Genomic DNA, 25,083 nt, shown 5'->3' on the forward strand with positions numbered 1-25,083 from the left:
AGTGTAGAGACCACTAGAAGTTGCCTCTGGACTGCGGCGACCACACACTGGTACGTAACGTCCTCCAAGCGGGAAGCTGCCAGTCAATTTCACCAGTGGTACAGAGGTACTGTACAATTATTGTCACAACAGATTCTGATGATTTAACATTTATCTTATCTAAAGTTAATGCTAATGTCTATGGTGGCTAATTCCAACTTGTTGAGATCAGTAGTGCACCATGACAATGCATGAATGAGGGGGCTGGACCTTCTGAAGAAACAGTGAGGGGAGGGGTGTACTTGTTTTCAAACATCATCATTCCCTAAAATGAATAGCTCCATCTTTAATTGTTAATATTTTCACAAATTAAAGCCTTATTCTCTTAATAAAAAAAACAATCAATCAAAAAATTATTCTGACATATCAGTCTTTTCATATATACTCATTATATCCCAAATACCAGCTTACAGCTCTATAGTACGCAAAACTAGGGTTATGTAGATCATACTCTTAATGTCAAGATTTATAATATTTTGGGACCCGCTTCCTCAGGTCTTTTGCTGCATTATCTCTGGTAAAACCAAAGGTCGCAGTCCGGACGATAATACGCAGAGTGATCTGGTCAAGCGGTAGGATTGGGGAATGGTCTGAGGGCAGGGTGCGCTCCATCAATATCTGGGGGTCTCTGGTCCAGCAGTATCTGTTGTAGCAGGTTTGACAAAGGTGAATAATATGGGGTGCCAATCAGAGTCAAGTCTGAGAAAATTGAAAGATAAACCTTTTGTAAAACCATATAAAATAAGGAGCAAATAACCCTTTATATTTAATTGAAAACTGCTCCGGTTGCGCTGTGAGATGGCTGCACTGACAAGAGCTCCGAGCCAGTTCAGCATACTTTTGTTCTTTAACTTTTTCGCCCTGGCTCTTTTTGCACACACATTGCTCTCACACATTCACTATGGCCGTTAATCAATTTTGGAGTTACGCTCGTCAGCCAGTTCGGACTTTAAACCGTGTTTTGACACCGCGCACGACAACTCCCTTGAGTCTTTTGTTTACTTGCGGGACGAAGGAGGAAAACAGAGGGGGAAGCGTGTCGGGACCCGACAGAGGAACAACAAACGACTGGAGAACAAGCTGGACGACCTGCACATGGATTAAACACCAGCGGGACATTAGAAGCTGCTGTGTTCTGTCGTTTACAGAGACCTGTCTGGAGCCCAGCTTACCCGACTATGCCATCACTCCGGGGTGTGCTTCATGGTTAACTCTTTGAGGGCCACGGATGTCAGTGTTTGAACAACGCACTGCTCTACCGTTCTGGAGCTGCTAATTATTAAAGTTCGACCCTTCTATCTACCCAAAGAGTTTAGCTCAGTCATCCTAACAGCTGTTTACATCCCTCTTCAAGTGGACACATTTTTAGCCCTGGAGGAGCTGTATGGGATGGACTGGAGAACTCACCCTGAGGCCATTTTCATTACTTTGGGAGATTTTAACAGGGCCAACATGAAGCTAGTTCTCCCTAAATACTATCAACACATCGCCCTCCCACCAGGGGACAACAAACACTGGACTACTGCTTCACCCCAATCAGAGAGTGTTATAAACCTATCCCCCTCCCTGCTTTTGGCAAAGCAGAGCACTGCTCCATTCTTCTGCTGCCCGCATATAAACAGAAACTTAAACATGAAAAAACGGTTTCCAGGGTCATCCACAAATGGAACAAAGAGGCTGATGAGACTCTGCAGGACTGTTTTGAGACAACTGACTGGCAGATGTTTGAGGGTGCAGCTGGTGGAAATATCAGCGAATACTAGGACTAATGGGTGCATCAACAATATTGTTTCAAAAACTACCGTCCACATCTTCCCCAACCAAAAACCATGTGACCCATGGTTTTTGGTCAGGAAATCTGTGCTAAACTCAAAGCACGGACCACTGCTTTCATTTCAGAAGACCCTGAAGCCTACAAAGCAGCCAGATACGACCTACGCAAGTGTCAAAAAGGACTACAGAGACAGAGTGGATGTGGTCTTGATTACGCTGCATCACGGACTACAAAGGGAGGACCAGGCTCATAGCTGTGCGCTAATAAAGTAGCAGAGGTGTTTACCAACATCTTCAACCTCTCCCTGAGTCCGTCCGTATTCCCCACCCCCTTCAATGCATCCATCATTCTTCCGGTCCCCAAGAAGCCAGTGGCCTTATGCTTAAATGACTGTCACACTGACATCAGTCATCATGAAGTGCCAGTCAAAATCCACATCTGCTCCTCCCTTCCGGACACCTTGGACCCTATTCAGTTTGCCTACAAACCAAACAGGTCCACAGACGACACCATCTCCTTGGCAACCCACACAGCCTTCACTCACATGGGGAAAGGGAATACATATGAGAGAATGCTCTTTGTTGGTTACAGTTCAGCGTTCAACACCATTATTCCCTAAAAAAACATCTCGAAGCTCAATGATCTTGGCCTGGAAAACTCTATTTGGGTGGGTTCGGAGGCTGGAGTGGTACCAGCCTCGGTGGGGCTGTGTGATTCCAAGATTACATCATACGGAGAGGAAGTAGAAAACGTAACGTTTCAATAACATATTTCTTAGTGAAAAAGTCCACGGAGTGACTGTTTTCATACTTTGAGGGTACCTACTGACTGAAAAGCAAACTCTGGTCATTGGCGACTCGAAACCCCACTTGAGAAACGTGAGGTTAGCGACACAAGCGACCATAGTCAATTGCATGCAAACGGCCAGAGCAGGCGACATCGCATCAAAACTGAAGCTGCTGGCTAAAGCTAAAAGTAAATATAGTAAGATCGTAATTCACATTGGCAGGAACGACTCCCGGCTTCGTATGTCGGAGGTCAGGCTTTAAACCCAAAATGACAACCCAGAGTTGGGATCAGGACGCGGAGCTGCAGTCCTACACACTTCTCTGCGCTCCCTTTGGATCAGTCACACGACCACAACTCCATAGAGACTGTGTCTGTCCCCTGTCCCATTAAATTATTTAAATCAAACATTAACAGCGAAAGAATTCCACACAAAAAACTAATAAAAATGAACACATCATCTGCAACACCACAACAAACAAAGACAATTAAATGTGGACTCTTAAACATAAGATCACTGTTGTCAAAGGCTATTTTAGTAAATGAACTAGTCTCAGATCACAATATTGATTTATTGTCCCTCACTGAGACCTGGCTGCATCCTGAAGAATATCTCAGCCTAAATGAATCTACTCACATATAAATACACACACTGCCCGAGACTCTGGCCGAGGAGGTGGAGTTGCTGCTATTTTTAACTCCAGTCTATCGATTAATCCTAAACCTAAACTAAGCTACAACTCATTTGAAAGTCTTTACCTTATCCACACCCTTCCAAAAAAATCACAACAGCCAATCATATTTGCTGTAGTTTACCGTGCTCCTGGGGCCTTTTCAGAATTTTTAACGGACTTCCAGAGTTTTTAATCAAACCTAGTCCTAAAAACAGATACAATTATTATTGTCGACATTAATATTCATGTTGACAATAATAATGAGAGCCTTAGCCAATTACATTTAACTCCGTAATATCGGTCGATATAACCAACAAATTCTTTAAAATCCCTAGCTCCACTGAGATTGGCCATCTTGTTGATAGCTCTCTAAGCTTATTACAATTAACATTAGACTCCATAGCACCTCTAAAAAAATAAGCTTGTAACACATAGTAAATTAGCTCCCTGGTACAATTCCAACAAACATGAAATTAAAACAAGCGTCAAGAAAACTAGAAAGGAAGTGGCGCTCCAACAACTGTGTTGAAAATCACCTGGGGTCTCAATTATCACCGTTGCGTACGCACAAAACGGGGCCTGAAACGTGCGTATGCCACTTCTCACGCAAACGTTGGGATTTATAAAAACAAACATGACGGGAAAATTTGCGTATTTCCACGCAAACTCTGACCCATGTGTACGAACGTTTTGGAGACGGGAAAGTGGCGATGCAGACGCGAGGTGGTGAACTGAAGCCAGATTATTGATCCAATTCATCATTTACATTAAAACCAACAGCTTAGTTTTGCTCACGCGACATTTCTGTTCCACACAAACCTTTTAATTAAAAAATATATAAAACAACTTACAGCAAATTACATTTAGATTCCATTAACAGCGGAGTTACGGAGCCGAGTCATTAATAGGTTTTAATAATATCTTCTAACACTGTGCGTGTATCATCAAATCACTGCAGTGAACGGGACGGTTCCATCAGGCGCACAGAGGCACAGCGCGCACAGGAGATCACTTACAAGAAATGAAGAAGCTTTCCAAATAATATCCCAGAGTGGAGGTTAGGATCCACTGATGTGAGGGAATCGGTCCAATGCTCTAAATAAATAAATACTGCCGTGACACTGGTGCGGGGTTCTGCGTGATGTGTGCATGCGAATGGAAGGATGAGGAAGAATAGAGGGTTCAGCGATGCCTGATCAGCTGATATAGATTCTATTGATCTGTGATCTTTTTTTAAACTTCAGGCTCCGTTCTATCGTCTTCACTCTCACACGTATTATCCACAGCAGCAGCAGAGTATCAGTGTATTTTCTTTATTAGTGACATCACTGCTGTCCCATAAAATCGCTCTTCACCTCCACCTTGATGTCAGTGTCAGAAAGTTTTGCTTCCTCTTCTCATCGCTTGATGCCGTCAGGACTCACGGTGGAAACCCATTGGTCAGCAGCATAATTTAATATTCATGCTGTGCTTTGCATTGACCATTTATGGTTGAAAGTGGGCATGTGGAGGGCGGATTTGGAGGCAGATCCACGTACGAACGTTTCCAGGTGGACTGTGATTTATAAAGCGAACATTGCGTTCAGGTGTGCGTGCGCACGGTTTTATAAATCGGAATTTCCTTTGGCGTACGCCATTTCCGGCTTTTGGGCGTACGTACACTTTTAGTATGAATCCTACGCACTGTTTGATAAATGAGACCCCTGGCCTGGAAAGATAGTGTTAGAGCATATAAGAAGGCCCTACTCCACATTAATAGAAGAAAATAAAAACAACCCCAGGTTTCTTTTCAGCACTGTAGCCAGGCTGACAGAGAGTCACATCTCCACCGAACCCAGTATTCCTCAATCCCTGAATAGCAATATCTTTATGACCTTCTTTAATGATAAAATTCTAACTATTAGAAATGAAATCAACCATCTCCTGCCCTCAGTTGGCACTAATACTCCATCAAGCACAGACATCTCAGGAACAGCTGAGAATCTTACCAATTATTTAGACAGCTTCTCTCTGATCTCCCTTGATCAGCTGACCACAATAATCTCATCATCTTAACCCACAACTTGTATCTGTTATACATGTTTCCACTGGGAAACATAATAACAAATTTCCACTTCTATGCGGATGACCCCAGTTATACATATCAATAAAACCGGAACAGTGTAATCCAGGAGTCTTCAACTAAAATTGAATGAGGTCCAGAAATCAACCCTCCTCCCCTTCTGGGGTCCGAATAATAACAACGTACAAATACGGGACCATGCTTTTTACCAGACTAACTAAGTTTAATTAACATTTTTATTGCACAAAGTTGATTTTGTAACAATCAAAATCATTCTAAGACAAACTGGCAAAAATACAATGCCTTTGCTGGACAAATAAGAAACAAGGTGCAATAAACATTTTGTCTTGGAATTTGCATAGGCCTACATTTATTTTATCCATACAGATGTTACCTCCTCTGGTGTGTGTTGTAAGTGCTGTGATACCTAAGATGTCCTCACAGAAGTTTCCTCTCTACCTCTCTTTAACTGAACTGCAATGATGTCCCTGCCTGTGACTGTGACACTTGACAAATAACAGTAACTGTACATTTTCCACAATCCCTCCAGCTTATAGTATTTTTTATTCTGCTTATAGTTTTATTAAATTTTTTAAATGAAATTTTTGTTTCCTGTTTTTATATTTTCTATATTTATAATAGCACAAACACACCACAGCAAATTCCGTGTATGTGTAAACTTGCTTGGCAATAAAACCCGATATGATTGTGATTCTGCGGGGTAAAATATGACATATACCAAAAGCTAGGCATTGTCACTAATATCAGTCGGTTCATCAACTGCTAAAGCTATGGAAGTTGCACTTTTTATAGCCGCAATGAGCTGTGACTGAACATCCTGTCCTAATATTTCCGTTTGTCTTGTGGCTGAAAGGGGGATTTGTCTTTCTTTTCCCATCGAGAAGTGTTTCGGACACAGCATTCATGCACTCTTTAACGATGCTCCCACCTGTAAAGGGCTTTTTATGTTGCCCCAAAATCCACCGTATTCTGAGCGAACACTCATATCTCCGCTATTGTGTGGAGAGGGAATGAGAGAGGACCTGCTTAGACCGCTCATACTGGGCTTTGAGCTCATTTATGTTCCAGTTCCTTACCTCGGACTGTTGCGGGTAGGAGTCTTCAAAGTGTCTGTGTTTAGTTTCGTAATGGCGTTTTAAATTGCCACTTTTGACAACCGCAACAGACTGAGCATATGAGACACACCAGTCTCGTTGAGCTCACTGCAGGAAGAATAACCGCATACTTTTCTGTCCACTCTGCTCGGAAGACTCGGGTTTCAACATCAACTTTCCTGATTTCGCTTACATATACGAGTGTCTCCATCTGCGTGCTTCTCTCTACTTAGCAACCTACATCCTTTGTCGTGTTGTCATCTGATCGTGGATAGTGGTGGTAGACCATTATCGCGTGGGCAGCTGATGATGGATCCGGATTGCAGCAGTGGATCATGACGATGGACTCTGGACTATGGTGGCATCCGATCGTGATGGTGGATCCTGATAATGGTGGCTGCTGATTGTGGACTATAAATACAAGCTGAGACAGCTGTGATTGTCCCCAATCTATAAAATTTAACAGAATTATTTTTGTATGCTTGTGTTTGCACTGAGATGGTTCGGTTCTGTCGGGTCAATCTGTATAATACTGGATTCAGTTCAGCACAAAGATCCAAGATCACAGATCTATAGAATCTGTATCAGTTGATGAGTCATCATGGGGAAAAAAAACCTTTGTGATAGCTGAACCCTAGTTTCCTCCTCATCCTTCCATTCACGTGCATCCATCGCGCATTACGCACAAATGTCACCACAGAATCTATATATTTAGAGTCGGCAACCAGCGGCTCTTCAGCCGTCTGCAGCGGCTCCCTGTACAGTGTTGTGCATGTCGCGCATATTTTGCGCGAACGGTTAACTTAACGAATCAGTTTTCATATGCTGAACGTGAGTGAGGGTCACGATTAACGTGAGTGAACGTCACGTTCACTTTTTAAATCATCATCGTATCAGGCCAGCATGAAATACCAGGAGCGGGCGAATGTGTGTGTGTGTGTGTGTGTGTGTGTGTGTGTGTGTGTGTGTGTGCGCTCCCAGACAGTGCACACACAAACAGGCCCTGCTCCCGCCCCCAGCCCCCGCTCACAAAGATACACACAGTGAGATCATAGCTCGTTCACGTACTTACCGGCTGCTTCTTATCTGTGGAAACACAGAGTTTCTCTGGTCACAGCTGCTCAGAGATCAGCGCTGCAGCTTCTAGATCAGAGCAGAAGCTGCAGTTGGTTTGTACCGAGCTTCAGTTTCTGTGTGTGCCTCCAGTCTGACCTCCAGTCTGACCAGCCTTAATATTTCGTCAACTAAAATATATCTTTATAAGCTATTAGGCTGTAGCTATATCTTTTTATTTATTTCTAAGTGGACTACTTCTTATTTTATACATTTCCCACAAATATGGGGAGGACTCTAATAGGCCTGCATAGTTCTGTGTTTAATTTATTTTAAAGTAGGCCTTCACATTGCCAGTGTATTTTGTTCTCCTCTTAAGAGTTTGGTGTATTCCTTTGTTGTAACAGTTAAAAATAGCAATAAAATGTCAACAGTTTTCTTTATTGTCATTCTATAATTTCATAAATGCAACAAACTAGAGTTTTAATATATATAGTATAACTATATATAAAACTTTATAAGCTGTGTTATCAAATATGTTTTGCGGCTCCAGACAAATTTTATTTGGGGGAAGAGGGGGCAAAACGGCTCTTTTGATAGTAAAGGTTGCCTACCCCTGATTTAGAGCAATCGGACCAATTACTTCACACATCAGTGGACTGTAACCTCCATTCTGGGATATTAGTTAGAAATAGAAGTTTGAAAGTGAATAGTTTCTCTTTATTTTTTGTGAGTGATCTCCATTGCGCTCTGTGCGCCCTGATGGCACAGACATGTACCCTGCAGCGATGTTACACACATTTGTCCTTGATGATACTGTTAGAAGATATTAAAAACTATAAATGACTCAGCTCTGTAACTCCGCTGTTTAATGGTATCTGAACGCAATTTGCTCTAAGTTGTTTAATAACTTTTTGAATTGAAAGTTCGTATGCAACAGTTATGTCGCGCGAGCACAAATAATGCTAGTTATAATTTTTTGTTAGTTTTAATGTTAATGAAGTGGATCAATAATCTGGTTTCAGTTCACCACCTCACTTGTGCATCGTCATTTTCCAATCTCCAAATGTCAAGTACACATGGTTCAGAGTTTGCCTTGAAGTGCACAAATATACATTTGTGTGAGAAGTGGCATACGCAAGTTTAAGGCCTTGTTTTGTGCGTACGCAACAGTTATAAATGAGGCCCCAGATTCTTATTTCCTCCCTTTAGGATCTGGGTGTCTCAGACTCTGCTCTCTCCTTGCTTTCATCATACCTCAAAGATCCTACCTCTGCCTGTCTGACATATCTCAGTGGATGTCAGCACACCACCTGAAAATTAACCTCAACAAGACCAAACTACTTTTCCTTGCAGGGAAAGACTCTCCCACCCATGACCTCTTGGAACCTGGGTGTGACACTCCACAGTCAACTCTCCCTAACTGCAAACATTGCTGCAACAACACGCTTGTGTAGATACATGCTGCACAACATCAGTAGTATACGTCCCCCTTCTCACTCAGAAGGCTCCACAGGTTCTGGTCCAGGCCCCCTGTCATCTCATGCCTAGACTACTGCAACTCCCTCCTGGCTGCCTGCTAGTGCTTACCGACCCCCACACTCATCCAGAATGCAGAAGCTCGACTGGTCTTTAACCTACCTAAGTTCACTCACACTACTCTGCTCCCTTCACTGGTTACCAGTGGCTGCCTCATCCGTTTCAAGACACTTGTAATTGCGTATCTTGCTGTGAACGGATCGGGCCCAGTCCACATCCAGGACCTGGTTAAACCTAACACCCCAGATCGTCCACTCCGCTCTGCATCTGCCAATCAGCTTGCTGCTCCCTCACTGCGAGCTAGCCACTCAACAAAATCACAACTGTTTGCTGTTCTGGCTCCTAAATGGTGGAACGAGCTCCCCATTGACATCAGGACAGCAGAAAGTCTCCTCATTGTCTGCCGCAGACTAAAGACATATCTCTTCCGACTCCACCGTGGTAAAGAAGATGATGTCTAATAAACCTACGTCAACTCTAGTGTTTATATTTAAAAAAGTATTAATAAAAAAAAAAGCTATATATATATATATATATATAGCTAGCTCTGGAAAAATTAAGAGACCACTTCAAAAGGATCAGTTTCTCTGGTTTTGCTATTTATTGGTATGTGTTACCTATGAAACATGAAAATGTTTGTTTTATTCTATAAATTACTGACAACATTTCTCCCAAATAAAAATATTGTCATTTAGAGCATTTATTTGCAGAAAATGACAACTGGTCAAAATAACACACACACACACACACACACACACACACACACACACACACACACACACACACACACACACACACACACACACACACACACACACACACACACACACACACACACACACACACACACACACACACACACACACACGTTTAGTTGCACTTACATGTAACACTTGTAGTTTGGCTTTGTTGGGACCTAGTATGTGTGAACAATAGTTGGGCCTACATTTGTAGCCAAATTCAGTTGTCACATGTCTTCTTTGTTCTGGACACAAAGGAGAGCTTCCAGAACTCAGTTCTCCAGGGTTCTCCATCTGATTGGCCAAATACTTTGACATGCAGAGCGTGAATGCGTGCTGCATGGAACACCATTCATCGCAGTTTTGCCATCTTTTGCAAGTATCGCGTATGAAACTAAAGCCAGACTCAACCAAAAAAACACAACACGCAATATGCCAGTCCTGTAGCCTGCATCTAAAATGTAGCCTCATGGTGACTGTGGCAACTTTGATGCCGTTTGTATTTTTCAGAAAGCTGTTTTAGGTCTCACTAAACAGCAAACAGGGGAATCAAGAGCAGCAGAAGCCCCGGGTGTAAACTCGTCATCACTTGCTGCTGAATCTGTAAATCAGGTTGGTCCGGATTAAGCTCCTTTATCCTATTTTTATCTTGTGAAAGATTGTTTTTGTGTCTTCCCGCAGATTATCACACAACTTTCAGCTGATGCTTTTATCCAAAGTGACTTACAATAAGTGCATTCAACCACGAGGGTACAAACCTAGAACAACAAGAATCATGAAAGTAAAATTTGCTTCAAAAAAGCCAAACGCAGTGTTCCTTTAAACTTAATTGTTACAGCAGAAGCAAAACATAAATATTAATTATCAGGGATTTATAAAGACCAGCTCTACATGCGGGTGATTAGAAGAGAGCAATAAGGGGTGGGGATAAAAAACAGTGCAGGAACTCACCTTGTTTTGTCGGTAGATTTCCGTTGGACAGAAGGCTTTGCAGGACATCATTTGTCCAAACACCATCATACTGGCCAAAAGCACACAGCAGGGACAGCTGAGCGAGTCCATTCTCCTGCAGCTTACTGTGAGCAAACTATGGATACCAGGAAAATTCCATTATTTAAAGTCACATGGTTTTGCGACAGTCTGATTTTTGAGGCTATTTAGTCAGACTTAGGTAGACTGTGTATTGCCAAAGAAAAGTAAGTGCAAGTAATTAGTTAAATTAAAGGTTGTGAACCATGGATATGATAGTTCGAAGTTTGATTTCCTTAGCTTTGCACAGGTTCTGGACAATCTAAGACATTTCAACTCCATACACTTTCATACACAAAGGAAATTATTGGGTGGAGTGATGCCTAGTTTTTTAGGGCCATGTCTTTCCCAAAATAAGAATCTAAATCTTTACCTTCACAGATGACTTGAATTTTGTCCATAAACCATCTGGGATGCTCTCCTTCAATGACAACAATAGTTCCACAAAACTCCTGAAGAACAGACATAAAATAAACAAAATTGATACTGGTTCTGCACTTCAAATTTGAAAACATACAATGATAGGAAATATGTACTGTAACTTCTATTTCAGGGTTTCATTCAGCATAATAATAATTTGACCCCATATATTGTATGAAGTTTAACATTTCTAAATAGTACTTACAGTGACAGCCTCTCAACCACAAGAGGAACATTTTCACACTGCAGGGAGAGGTACGGAGAGGCCTGGGCATAACTCAATAAAGCGACGATGTACACTTCCACCAGTGGTAGAGGCTCTTCTTCTATCTTCCAACGACCTGCGTACTCCAGCAGCATCTACCGAGAGGTAAGAACATTTACTTCAAAATTAACATTCAAAGAGTGTTGTCCTGAGTCAGTGATAGAGGAGGCTGGCTGGCCATGATGAGGTTACACCACCCATTGGACTTTCTGCCTGCCTGTCAGGAATTACATGTCTCTCACAGGAACATGCACAGCTGAAGCTGCAACTACCAGTATCATAAGTTAACCACAATGTTGTCACAGAGCTCCAGAGTGTGACCATTTTGGTCGTACATAAAAGGTGTATTATTCATGTGCCAAAAGGCACAGTGAAACATTTTGGGTGCACCTGAATTATGTGCTGATGCATCTAAATGGAAAAGTTAGGCACACCGGTGCAACCTATGTAAGTTAGTCTGGAGCACTGTCAGCAGCCCAACAGGAGAGACACAGTGCAGACTCAAGACTCAATCATTTTATACGCCCATCTGCAATCCAGCCATATACTGTTTTTACCAAGTCCTGTTTGAATTCACCTTTTTTGGAAATATAATTAATCTTAGATTTTAAAAAAGGGGTTTTATATCTTAACTTTCAGGGCTATAAAATTGGGTTAATTAATCAGATATTCTTTTGGAACCAAGTGTCCCGTCTTTTACAGTGTTGCATTAGGGTAGTTTGGGTAGGGTTCCTTTATTATGTTGCTTGGCTAGTGTTTTTGTGTCCGCCTACAGTAAGTAGCCTTTCAGAGTTACTCAACCTTAAGGCTAGTTCACACATGATTTTCAAACGGATCTGACGCATTGCACACAAATCTAATTTCCAACCTGCCGGAAATCTGGTCAGAGTCATTGACAACTCCAGCTACTCAGGGGGCAGTACAATTTGAAAGTGGTCAAGGGACATCCATACATAGTTTAGGAACCAATTGGGGCTTTCTCTTAAGCTGCATTAATTAGAGGAGTGCATCTTCACTAGCCTCACGATTCAGCAGTCAATGATTCGATTCACAAAGTTTTCAATGTATCCCATCCACAATTTTCTATATTGCTGCACGTTGGTGCTTTTTCATCAGTTAATACAATCAGTTTAAAAGTGCTTTAAAAAGTATTATAGACTAACTGTTATAACAACTGTGCTGTAATTTACAAAATAAGGTTTTAAATTCAAAAATCTGACTACAACAGTAAGTAAATGACAGTGGTCACTGCTCGCCACACTAATTTGACATCCATTCAGTTTAGACTTGTGTGCTGCACCTAAAGCTTAAAAGGACAAACTCTGATTATACCCTATGCGGCTGGTCTTCTATAGCTGTATCCAAACATAACTTGACTTTCAGCTGTGTTTACCAGAGAGATCATCACTGCGCCAGAATGAGTGATAGGCCTGGTCGCGTGTCACTCAAAGTGCAGTCAGCCAATCAGAGGAGGGGCTCATAAATAATTAATGAGGCAGGCAAAACAGCCTTTTCTGTCTGCAGCACCAGAGAGAGGCAAAACAGTGGACATAGAAATACACATTGCAGCAGTTTTTTCGACTTTAAAACCACTGATATATCATCTTAGGGGTACCAATACTTCAAATTAAATCCCAGAAAGGTGTAAAATATGGGCCGTTTAATCGATGATGTTGTTGTCACTTTAACCCCGATGTCCTGGCTGTCTCGTATAGCAAGTTTAAACATGTCTCACAAACTAAATCAAACAAACACAAAGTAATTGTCAGTCCTGCACGTGTCCTGATAACATGTGATAAGTAATCGTGTTCATTGTTAAAGTGTACGCAGGTCAGCGGTAGAGTGAGGAGGAAGCAGACTCTGAAAGAGACTCAGACACGTACAGGACGACCAGACTTTTAATGTGCATCTGTCCTGGTCTTGAAGCAGCAGTAGTTATAATTATTCAGTGGTGGAAAACCCGCCGAAACAATGAATGTAGCAGAAAGCATGAATGGATCATGTTCAGTCACTGCATCCATGCAGAGTGGTTCACCTCTATGCAAGAGCCCACACATTAGCAAGCCCAGGGCAGAGTGGGCACTGCCCGTCCACTGCGCCACCAAGCCCGGGGAAGACACCCAGGTAGCCATGCATAGCTCCAAAGTAATTTACTGCGCCTCTCTGTGACTCTCGTTCTGTGCACTGCCAACAGAAACGAGTGCGCCCCACCATCTCCTCCGGTTCTCCACACATTGACTGCTAGGGGTGTAAGGGTACACAAAAATCACGGTTCGGTACGTACCTCAGTTTTGAAATAATGATCTATTAAGGTGCAGCATGTAGATAATTAATTCTACTTAAACTACACCGTTAATGTATTGTATGATTATCATTATTTAATGTATGTATTTTTTTTTTTTTTCCAAAAATTTACTTCCACATACTTTGCAAAGAGAGGTGACCCCCTCCCCACTAAGAATGTGTTCACTGTGGAGAATACGCTCAAGCTAGGGACAGAGGTTTATAAGCGTGTGTTTGGACAGCCCTTATTTCCAATGTCAGTGGGACATCACTCAAGTGACTCCGTTGTAAACAAGTACTACCAGCAACATATTCGATACCAGTTGCGCAATGTGGGCTTTTGTTCGATCCACTTGTCTTTGTCCGTCGTCATTATATTGACTGTGAAACTGAAGTGTTCACACATTGTGGCCTTTACTCATAAAGAAATGAGTCGATCATTATGTGGTTATCAGTGGTGATATTGATGCGTCATATCAAACATATCAACATTTAGTGGTTTGAGTTTGAGGAGCAGACTAGTTTGTTTACAGCACGCTCGCAGTGGAACTTCCAAAAGGGGACCCGCCTTACAAGAGCATTGATGTGTCAAAATAATAAAAAATAAATACATCACTATCGATTGTATTATTTATTAAATGATTTGTTTGTCATTATGTTTTGGGATGGGGGGTGCCGGCCTACCTCTGATGCTAAAAAAATCCAAGAGGAATGCTAAACAAATATCGTACAGTTAACACTGTACCGTGATGATTTGGCTGATACCCCTAGGTCAAAGGTAGGCAACCTTTACTATCAAAAGAGCCATTTAGCCCCCTCTTCCCCCAAATAAAATTTGTCTGGAGCCGCAAAACATAGTTGATAAGACAGCTTATATATATATATATATATATATATATATAAATAAATATAAAAACTATAGTTTGTTGCATTTATGAAATTATAGAACGACAATAAAGAATACTGTTGACATCTTATTGCTATTTTTACCTGTTACAACAAAGGAAAACACCAAATGCTTATGAAGAGGAACAAAATACACTGGCAATGTGAAGCCCTACTTTGAAATAAATTAAACACAGAACTATGCAGGCCTACTTGAGTCCTCCCCATATTTGTGGGAAACGTATAAAATAAGTAGCCCACTTTGAAATAAATAAAAACATATAGCTGCAGTCTAATAGCTTAAAAAGATATATTTTTGTTGATGAAATATTAAAACAAAAAGTGAGAGCAGGTCAGACTGGAGGCGCGCACACACACACACACACACACACACACACACACACACACACACACACACGCGCACGCACGCACCAGTAGCCAGTCAGATTTACCTTAAGCCTCAACGTACCCTCAGGTTCAGCTTTTAATGTTATTGCGGTTAAAAAACATAAACACCTCACAATAATATGAATTGATATTTAGAATCACCCCAAGGTTGGAGTTTATTAGTATCTGTGTGACTAACGTATTTTTAGCTCCCTTCTGGGTTTGGATGGGGCCGAAGACGAGGCTTAGAAAAGGCAATCAGACCGAGAAAGAACCGAATAAACTTTCAAACGACGCTGCACCTGACGAGAAGCACATGGCTGCAAAGCCAACACCTGTGAATCTCCATGCAGCCGTGCCTCAGCCTACACCAATGATCATATTAGCTGCTATAGAAAATCAAGGTATGGAGATGAGGAAGTTGATAGAAGATACCAGACACTCCATTACTACCCGCTTGGACTCCCTTGAAAACTCCCTTACTCTCGTGCAAAAGGAACAATCAGCCATTGCGGAGAAAGTAGAGGGGCTGACCAGCACAGTAACAGAGCAGGACACCTGCCTGGAAACCATAGAGAGGGCCTGCCAGGACCTACAGGCTACAAACAGTGTTCTCCTGCTGGAAGGTGAACGATTTAGAGGGCTGCTCCAGATGGTTGAATTTGAAGTTTGTGGGAGTCGCAGAATGCGTGGAGAAGGGACATCCTACGGCCTTTGTGTCTGAACTGATCATAAAACTTTTCGGCCAGACTGCGTACTCCAGGGTGGTGAAAGTGGACAGAGCCCACCGTATTCCAAAACCCAGACTGACCTCAGAGGGAGAACAACCAAGGACAATTATTGCAAAAATACACCGCGACCAGGACAGGGAGCTGATATTGCGATTAAGTCGGGAGAGAGCACCCTTGTATTATGATGGTGCTGAGGTGCACATCTTTCAGGATTATACATCAGAGTTCCGTAGGCTAAATGGTAGTGTTGTAAATCACGCACTCCTCCCTACTCACTGTATTAGGAGTTCCATGAAGAGGTCTATATAGTGGGAAAAACCTTTTGGACACAACTCAGAGCATTTTCTCTGTGTCGGTAAGTACGTTATTATTGTCACACAATTGAAACGTGCCATATAAATGTCAATCTGTAAAAGGTATATGGAGCATATTATTCCAATAAATACAATATTTGGTGAATACTACAACTTTCAGTCTCCTTCAACATAGCCTTTTCAATTTGCTGCTACTTTCTTTAGCATCACATCTGGGGATTTGTTATCATTTCTTGTTATTCAGACATGACAATTTTTTGTTTTCAAACAGTGCTGTCCTCTTTTCTGTCTTTCCGTTTTTTTCTCATTCAGGGAGAGCGCAGTGCATGATGGTCGGTTAGAGACCATCAGTCGTACACAGATTTTCCAAATGAGTTGTGAAAGGCAATGAGTCCATGTAGGATATTAAAAAACATTCGGGCAACACTACAAAATGGGGAACTAACTAAACAGTGGACTATATGATGAGACGTGAGTGATTTCGGACACAGAGACAAATCCTTCCCGTTCTCCCATGTCGTCCAATCAACTTCACTACATTTAACACAAAGTTTAACGCAAAATTAAAATGTCAAGCTTTTGAATATACCTACATTTGTGGAATTAGCTACAACTAAAAACTTATAGGCGGTAACCCGGGGGCTACGTTACAATCGGAGACAACTTTGTAAAACCAAGTCTCACGAGAAAACGCACGTAGCCACAGGAGCTAACATTGTGCTACCTGCAAGATGATACAGCTTGGTGGTGCTGGCTAACTTGTAACTGTAAATTGCCACCACCTGGGGGAAACTGTCGTCTGTCTGATACTGCAAGTCTAGCAGAACCATTCAATGAGCGATAACTATAATGGTAACTTAACTGTTTAACGAGGTAACATTTGGGTTTAACTGGACCCTAAAAACACTACCATGCGCTAGCGTGTTCCAGAAGCTAGCTGTATAAGCTAGCCATGTCAACGGTCAGATCACTCTAAATTTCTGAGTTAAACCGATTAATTTTCGTCGTAATGACTGGGCCTTTTTTTATTACTAGTTTAAGGCAACAACAAGGTCGAATCCACTGAAACATAGCTTGGCACTAACTCAAACATCCACTGGATTCTCCAGAACGAAATGAAATTACGAGTGCAAAATGGCTAGCTTGTTGGTTTAAGACTTGAAGGGGAAACTCACCCGACAAAACTCTTGGCAATACTCAGAAGATGACTGGATCGGAGACTCGCCTCGTTCTGTAACTACGACTTCCTGAAGCTCTTGCAACCGTTGTCTGAGTTCCCATAACGTTCCATTGATACCGTTCTTGGGACTACGGTCCTGTTCGGCCTCCTCGTCCGCCATCTTCACACTCAGCTCTAGCGCGTACCACTACCGCGTCGCTACGTAACAGCTTAAAATACGTACATAGTGATGCAAACGTCTACCACTGGGGAAACATCCTCCCGCAGAGCCGGATAGCCCTCATTGTTCCAGACGTACGCATGCGCGAATCCCCCAGCCACCGTTTCAGACATACGCACACAAATTGCTTAGCAACCGACACTGCCCATGGCACCGTGCGTTCAGGCTGGAACTGGAGAACTGCGCAGGCGGGCTGGGCGCTTTCTCATGGGCTTGGTGGACTGCAGTAAAAGTGAGCTGTCATGTGTGAATGTAGCCGCCCCTTGGATTTTTGTTGCGCGTCTACTTATGCCTTGTACGGTAAAGCGGTATAGATGGTTGGAGCGACCAAAAAGTACGAAAACATAACTATCTTTTAGTCTCTCATTTGATATATACTTATCTTCATAAATTTTCATGGCTTTTTACTGCAGAACAACTGAGTAAATTTAAAGGGCAAGTCTGTGAAAATGGCCCAATGTATACATAATGTAACCATATTTGGAAGCTGATTAAAATTATTCCTTGAGAGTTTATGAGTAATTCCCAGTGGATTCTTGTTCGTGGTGTCTCTGACTATGCAATTTCTGGATTAGAATTGAGAATTTTCACACACTCATTCCACTTCAAAATGATTCAAGATTCAAGAGTTTATTGTCATATGCACAACAATTACATTTAGCAATGAAATGCTTGGGTCACAGGCTCTCTTCTAGCAATGCTCAGAATATTACAAGCAAAACAAATATTGAATAAAATAAATAAAAAATAGAATATCAAAAAATGTAAAATAAAAATTATATATATATATATATATATATATATATATACACATCTAAAATATATATATACACCTAAAGAAAAAACAATAGTGCAAATATGCTAAGGTGCAGAGTTAGTGGAATTATTGCAGATTGGAGGAGTTTAAAAGTCTTATGGCCTGGGGGATGAAACTGTCTCTGAGCCTGGTGGTGCAGGCCGATGGTCTCCTTGATAGTAGACAACCTCTGAGTTTTACTGACATATCAGGAAAGACTGATCTCAATATTCAAAATTAAGCTCCTTTACGCTGTAAAAAGGCTTTTTTTAAAAACAATTATTTATTTGTAAATGAATATCATTTAAGTGTCTTACCTCCATGTTGTTTGATGTAATCTCAAAAAAGCATTTCCAAATACACCTACAAGGATATGAGGTGGAGTGTGTCAGCTTTAGATTTGTCAAATTTGATTGCACTAGTTGAACTTGTTACCCACATTAATGGTCTGCAAGAGGAGCTACAGAGACAGAGTGGAATAAATAAAATGCAAAAGAAACAATGGGGAAAAATTAAACCACTTGTTTGTCACTGTAGATATTCAGTTTTTTAATCACACTTCAAAAATTGCATTTCACACTGCCCTTTGTTTCTTTATCACAGTAAATAATAAAATAAATCCTTAAAAAACAAAATAACAAAATACATACAAATATACACTAATAAATAGAGCTAAAACTACAATCGTTTGCAGTTGTCACATTGAATCTATAAAATGACAATCTGGAAATCTCAAATATGATTTTCAGAGTGTTCTCTCACATTTAAGTGTAAATTGACAATTTTTCCCAATAAGAACTGTTGAGATTGTATGGACACCGCAGGGAGGCCACAGACCCAGTGGCAGATAGAGTTGCATTTTAAAAGCAGAGACTTAAAGGGAACCAATCTAAATCAAGATGGTCATTTTTGTCCTTGAAGTTGATGTGTTGTAAGCAGGAAAAATGGGCAAACGTAAGGATGTGATGGTTAGACGACTGGGTTAGAGCATCTCCAAAACTGCAGCTCTTGTGGGGTGTTGGTCTAAAGTGGTAAGTACCTATCAAAAGTGGTCCGAGGATGGAAAACTAGGAAACCGGCGACAGGCTCACTGATGCACGTGGGGAGTGAAGGCTGGTCCGTGAGGTCTGATCCAACAGAAGAGCTACTGTAGCTCATATTGCTGAAAAAGTTAATGCTGGTTCCGATAGAAAGGTGTCAGAACACATACATTGCAGTTTGTCCCATATGGGGGTGCGTAGCCGCAGACCGGTCAGGTTAGGAAGGTGGTCATAATGTTATGGATGATCAGTGTAAATACTAAGATTATATGTTTTCAATTTATGTTGAATTTTCAACTTAAATTTCTGCTTCCACAACACCTGAAAATGCTACTATAAATGCTACATGAGTTTTAAGGCAATGGAACTAAAATGGCATTCAGTTTAATCCTACCCCATTTTCCAACTTGAAAAACCTAAAAGCAGCTTGTTTTGTGACACTGTCATTGTTATTCAAAAAAAGCATCAATCAAAACAATTAAAAAAGAAAAAGAAATTAAAATACTCACCCAATTTCTCAATGGAGGCCCTGATCCAGGAGGTTTTGCCAGAGCACAATAATTGGCCAAATCAAACACTAAAATATAAGCACAAACTATATTAAATTAGAAACACCAACATGTGACATTTATTCTTAAATGCAGTAGTGTATATACTAACACCTCCACCCCTTGTTTTGTAAGTAAGTATAAGTACAAATAAGTTCTAGAGGCAGCATTTTTACATTATGTGGTAAACATAGTTCTTAAAATAGTCCATTGTGTGCTGTAACAATAACAGTCCTTTTAAACTGTATCAGGATTTAACCGGATGTCCTTATACATCCAATTTGTGTTGATTTGTCTTTGCCCTGCAATTTTGTCATTATAGTTCTGTGTGGTTGCTCGGTGCAGATACCATTAAGCTTGTCTGACATGCCTGTATCCATTTACTGGTTTCTCCTATTCCACACTGCCTCACTGCTCCCCAGCTAATCATCCAATACACCTAACCATTGTGTAATTACAGCCTCTTTGGACATGTATTACACCTCTGTCTTGTGGTCCTAGACTTCCCTGTGGAACTTTTTTATGCACTTCTGTAGGATATTAAGATCTGTGCCGATGGACAGTATTTCACATTGATAAAAAAGATGGCCTTTAAGAAGCTATCTTTAACTTACTTGTTAATTACAATACCTGACAACCTCAATACACACGAGTGACATTGACATAAATTGTTAAAGTGACTTGGCAAAAGGCATATTGACAGATTGAATCAGACTGTAGTGTTATTTTTACCTGGAAAGAATTTCTGGAGCTTTATTCACCTTTGTTGTCACCCAGACCTATGGAGTATCATAGCCCATAACTAAAGTTTGTAGGCTATCCTTAATCAAAAGCTACATTGTAAAAGCACTGAGTGTATATCTTCAGAGGAGATTTTATGACTGCTGTGAACCCTCCCTTTGCTCTACAGTTACTATCAAAATCGAAATGTAACGTTTTTATCGTTGCTATGGTGGTTGCTATGGACGCTGCCATGCCGTAAACCACGTCGTAGCGTGCTGTTTGAATCATCCTCCATGCGTTATGTCGTTAAGTGAGCGTGAATGTTATTCACGTTATTTGATATTACTAATTGATGATAGATTACACCTCTAATTCCACGGATCTAAGAATTCCCCGCAACTACATTCATACAGAGGTGGGCGAATGCGCATGCGTGAGCGGATCTGTCGTCTTGGACGGCTTAGTATGGCGAGTGCACATCTCAGTTTTTTACAGTATATATGCCTATTGTGTTTTTGATAAATTTGATATGGACTGATGATGATGAACATTAAGAATATTTTTCGTATATCATTAATTACTTTTTTATCTTTACTTTTTCTTATAATTTTGTATTTGTATTTCTGCTATGTAAAGAGTTGTTTTTACATACTGTTAATATTCATGTGCTCTGTAATAGCAATGAATAAAAAATGAAAACTCCCAGCATACGGTTGACATCACGGTTGAGAAGCGCAAATCTGCTGTGCACAGATTTATTTTGTATAACTGTATAGAGATGATAGACATACTGTATATGGCAAGGGCTAAATAAATTATATAATTTATATATAAAATTCAGCAAACAATTCCATCAGCAAATGGTTTCAGCAGTTCACACAATCACACAAGGCGTTGGGGTTTGAAGGGTTTGAAGGGTTGTATGTATGGGTACCATACATACAAAACAAATGTGACTACATTCCAAAAATACAAAGTTAACAGTAAGCTAAAGAAACAGCAAGATAGTCTTTTAAATTAAACAAATAAAAATAATAGTAATATTACAATAATATTATTAATATATACTGTATATATATACAGTATATATATACTATACTAGAGGACAATGTAAAAACAATAATACATCTTGTTTATATAGAACTTTACTTCGAAGTGCAAGTACTTCATTGAGGGAAACCTAATAAAAACAATATAAATATAAGTTTAAAAAAAATGTAACTAACTAAATGACTTACATTTCTGGGTGTGATTTGAGGTTTTGACTTCAAGGAAGACGATTTTAGACTTTTTCTGAAATATGCAGGCCTACATACCTCAACACCATCCACTGTTCATACCTGGACTATATCTTAACTCCAGGTGGTGGGACAGCCTCACATTTGGATGTAAACCAATTTTAGAACATATTTGCTTATACTGGCGATCTTTTAAATTAATGTCCCAGAAATAGCAATTTCTGATAAAACACCTGCCTTATTCATTGTAGTATTAATGTGGTTGAATAAGTCAGGCTGCCGCTTACCAGCTACTGATTGAAAGTGAAACATTTATTGCTATACTCTGTGTTCATTTCTTTGATGTTAAGACTGTTTCTCATACGACCTTTGTCAGATTGCATTGTGAAACAGCTGCGTCACCAAATTTTTGTGTAAACAAGAGTGGACTCTGACTAATGACTGGATGTATTTAGCATTGATACACAAGCTTGATGTTACATGATGTTACACATCTTAAACAATATGATATGGGCGCCACTTAGACAACCAGAGCTGTGTGCTTTGCTGTGACTATAAATGACTGAAACCTCAGATAAAGGAGAAAGTTATTTTCTGACTTCAGTAGCTGAGGTACTCTCTACAGAATGTAATGGGCCCATTATACTTCAAATCCATTTGATCCTTTTGTGTGTTTATTTTGCTTATAGCAGGGCATAAATGTTCATAAATGGTTAATCCAGTATCATATATATATATATATATATATATATATATATATATATATATATATATATATATAGCACAAAAAAACTCCTCATTGGAACCTTGTGCAGGATCCACGAGATAAACAGTCTGGTTGACTGCATTTATGTACTAAAAGTTAGAAGATTAATTCAATTAACTAAATATTTAATAGACCTTTAAAGTAATACCAAAAATCTACAGGGTTATATAGTAAGTTCACATACTTACCAAAAGATTCCAGTGTACATTTGCAATATTTACAAAGGAAACAATGCCCTGGAAGTTGTCAAAGTTCACCTGTGAAAGAATAAAAACATTTTTTTTTAGTTTCAGTATGAATCGTAATTAAGTATTTTTTACATATTTACAGTGATATAAAATTATGCATTTCACTATTCAAAAATAATACACAACAATTCTTGCCTTTATTACATTTGTAATACCTAAATACCTATTGTAATATTACTTCTTTGGTCAAGGATATTGTGTAAAGTATTTTAGGATAAAGTGGGAACCTTGTTTCTTAATAAATTGTTTATTGACATTAATTCTTACCTTCTTTCTTGACCTTTCCATGTCAGCATACTCAAGCAGAAGAGCATCATGCATTTTTTGGTAAATTTGGACAAAGTCGTCCAGTCTTGAGAGTCGTCTCCTTGTAACTTTATTGCCCTCAGGTCCCACTGACTCTTTTCCATGATGCCCTGTGTATATATATATATTTATATATATAGAAAATCATATCATATATATCATATATATTGAAGACATAGAAATAATGGAATGCTAGGTTTTACCTGTGTCTTTGACTGCCTGACCTCATTGTGGCACTGACTGAACTGCTGGTATGCTGGTGCTGTCCCATGACGTCCTAGATCACATAAAGGCCATTAGGACATTTAATATTTAGAGGTCACTGTTAGCATGAGATAATTGACATTTAGCTTCCTTAACTCACAGCAATAGTTTACAACTTTTATTTAAACTAACCTAGCATCAGTCCAGACCACAAGGTGGCATGTGGGAGGAAATGCTTTGCCAAACATGGAATGAAAATTGGTGCATAGTACATGTTCACTTCACCAGTGAGATCAAGTGGTGCCCTATCTATAGTACCTTGGAAGTGTCATATCAAGGGTGTGGTTCCCACATCCAGCTATAAGAGAAAACATTCACATTTGACACAGTCAATCAAAAACTTTTAGGATACTATTTCATGGAATACCACATCCACCACAGTGTATTTAATATCAACAATACATTTAAAAAATTTACTTTTAGAGAAATATTTGATCATAAGTACAATGTTCAAAGTCGTACATATTAGTAGACATCCATTTATGCATTCTATTTGACACTCCAATTCACGGACATATACTCGAGGCTGTCTTTTGTTGTGACACAGAATATGTCCTGGACAGGTCTGCATTTGATGAGATAACCTTACTGGTATGTAGACTCTGTCTGTTTAAAATTGGTACCACATCGCACTAAGGTCTATGTCTTTTTTATCACCCAGCATTTATACCTGTCAGCTTTATCAGGTTATTGTCAATGGGTTGCACTCAGAAGAACCTCATCCAAGTCTTTAAGACTTGAACTACACGCAAGTAGCCCAAATATGTGCATTGCCAGCTTGTAGTGTTTTGGATTCCTAGAAACACAGTATAAATAAAAAAAGTTATTATCATCAGTAATTTCTGTTATAAATGTATTATTCCTTATTTATAAAACAATAACACATACTGTTTTTTGCAGAGATCCTTGGCATTCTTCATGATGTGACTGAGACGTCGATGAAGAATGGGCAGGTCCATCTTGTCAGTGGGATGTTGTCCAGTGACAATTCTATAGTACTTCTGCAAAAGATCTTCCAGACTTGACTTGCAAAATGTCATTGCAAGCGATTGCAGAAGTACCATAGAGCGATCACAAACAATCATCACAGTCCTTTTGTTTGATTTCCCCCCGTACATCCTGACAAGATCGGTCTGAAAAGCTTGCAGGAAGTAGATCACGGATGCTGTGGTGTGGTCACATGTGACATATGATGCAACAGGAAGAGGTGACGCCCCCTTGAATGGGTTTCTCACCACTAACTTATACACATAGTATGGATGACTTTGTGAAGTTTCTTTGCGGATCACACTTCCTGTTGCATCAAAGTAGACAATGTCATCCCTACATCTTTTGTAAAAGATTGAGTGTCTTCTTGGACCATAGCATCACTCCTTCGGCATGCATGAGGACCTTCTGCAAACCTGATTGTCTGTCTGTTGTTGTTCCTCAATTGTTTTTTGGAGACTTAAAATCTCATTTGAATGAGGTCTATGCAGCTGTTTTTGGGTTGATGATATTGTTTTCAAAACATCTTTTGTTGGGGCTTCAGCCCTGCAACCAGATTCAATGACCCTTTCCGATATTGTCAGCATTGACTCTAGATAGACACTCCGGGGCAGTTTAGTTTTAAGAACCTCTCCAGCAGACCTGCGTGCAGCAGCACGCACTGGCCTTCT

At 40.2% G+C, this 25,083-nt stretch overlaps 1 protein-coding gene and 1 long non-coding RNA gene across 3 annotated transcripts in view; both read right to left on the reverse strand.

Annotated features, from left to right (window-relative positions):
• znf292b (zinc finger protein 292b) overlaps positions 1-17,657 on the reverse strand; it is a 32,782-nt gene extending 15,125 nt beyond the window's left edge. The window contains exons 1-4 of one of the 2 annotated variants that reach the window (XM_035143297.2): positions 17,272-17,648; positions 11,437-11,591; positions 11,185-11,263; positions 10,734-10,869 (exon numbers count right to left, since the gene is read on the reverse strand). In XM_035143297.2, coding sequence (XP_034999188.1) covers positions 10,734-10,869; positions 11,185-11,263; positions 11,437-11,591; positions 17,272-17,436 — 535 coding nt within the window. In that variant the 5' untranslated portion in view covers positions 17,437-17,648. Of the gene's footprint in view, positions 1-10,733; positions 10,870-11,184; positions 11,264-11,436; positions 11,592-17,271 lie in introns of both variants that reach the window. The other variant, XM_047337972.1, reaches the window with a different exon arrangement.
• Positions 17,658-18,369: 712 nt separating this feature from the next.
• On the reverse strand, positions 18,370-24,593 carry LOC118099127. Its single transcript, XR_004694244.1, has 7 exons — positions 24,314-24,593; positions 24,096-24,221; positions 23,684-23,723; positions 23,365-23,438; positions 23,123-23,271; positions 22,796-22,864; positions 18,370-19,909 (listed from the first exon to the last, which is right to left on the reverse strand). It is a non-coding gene; the product is annotated as an uncharacterized LOC118099127 (long non-coding RNA).
• Positions 24,594-25,083: the final 490 nt, after the last annotated feature.

Source organism: Hippoglossus stenolepis, chromosome 20 (assembly GCF_022539355.2).
Source record: "Hippoglossus stenolepis isolate QCI-W04-F060 chromosome 20, HSTE1.2, whole genome shotgun sequence".
NCBI classification, from domain to species: domain Eukaryota; kingdom Metazoa; phylum Chordata; class Actinopteri; order Pleuronectiformes; family Pleuronectidae; genus Hippoglossus; species Hippoglossus stenolepis.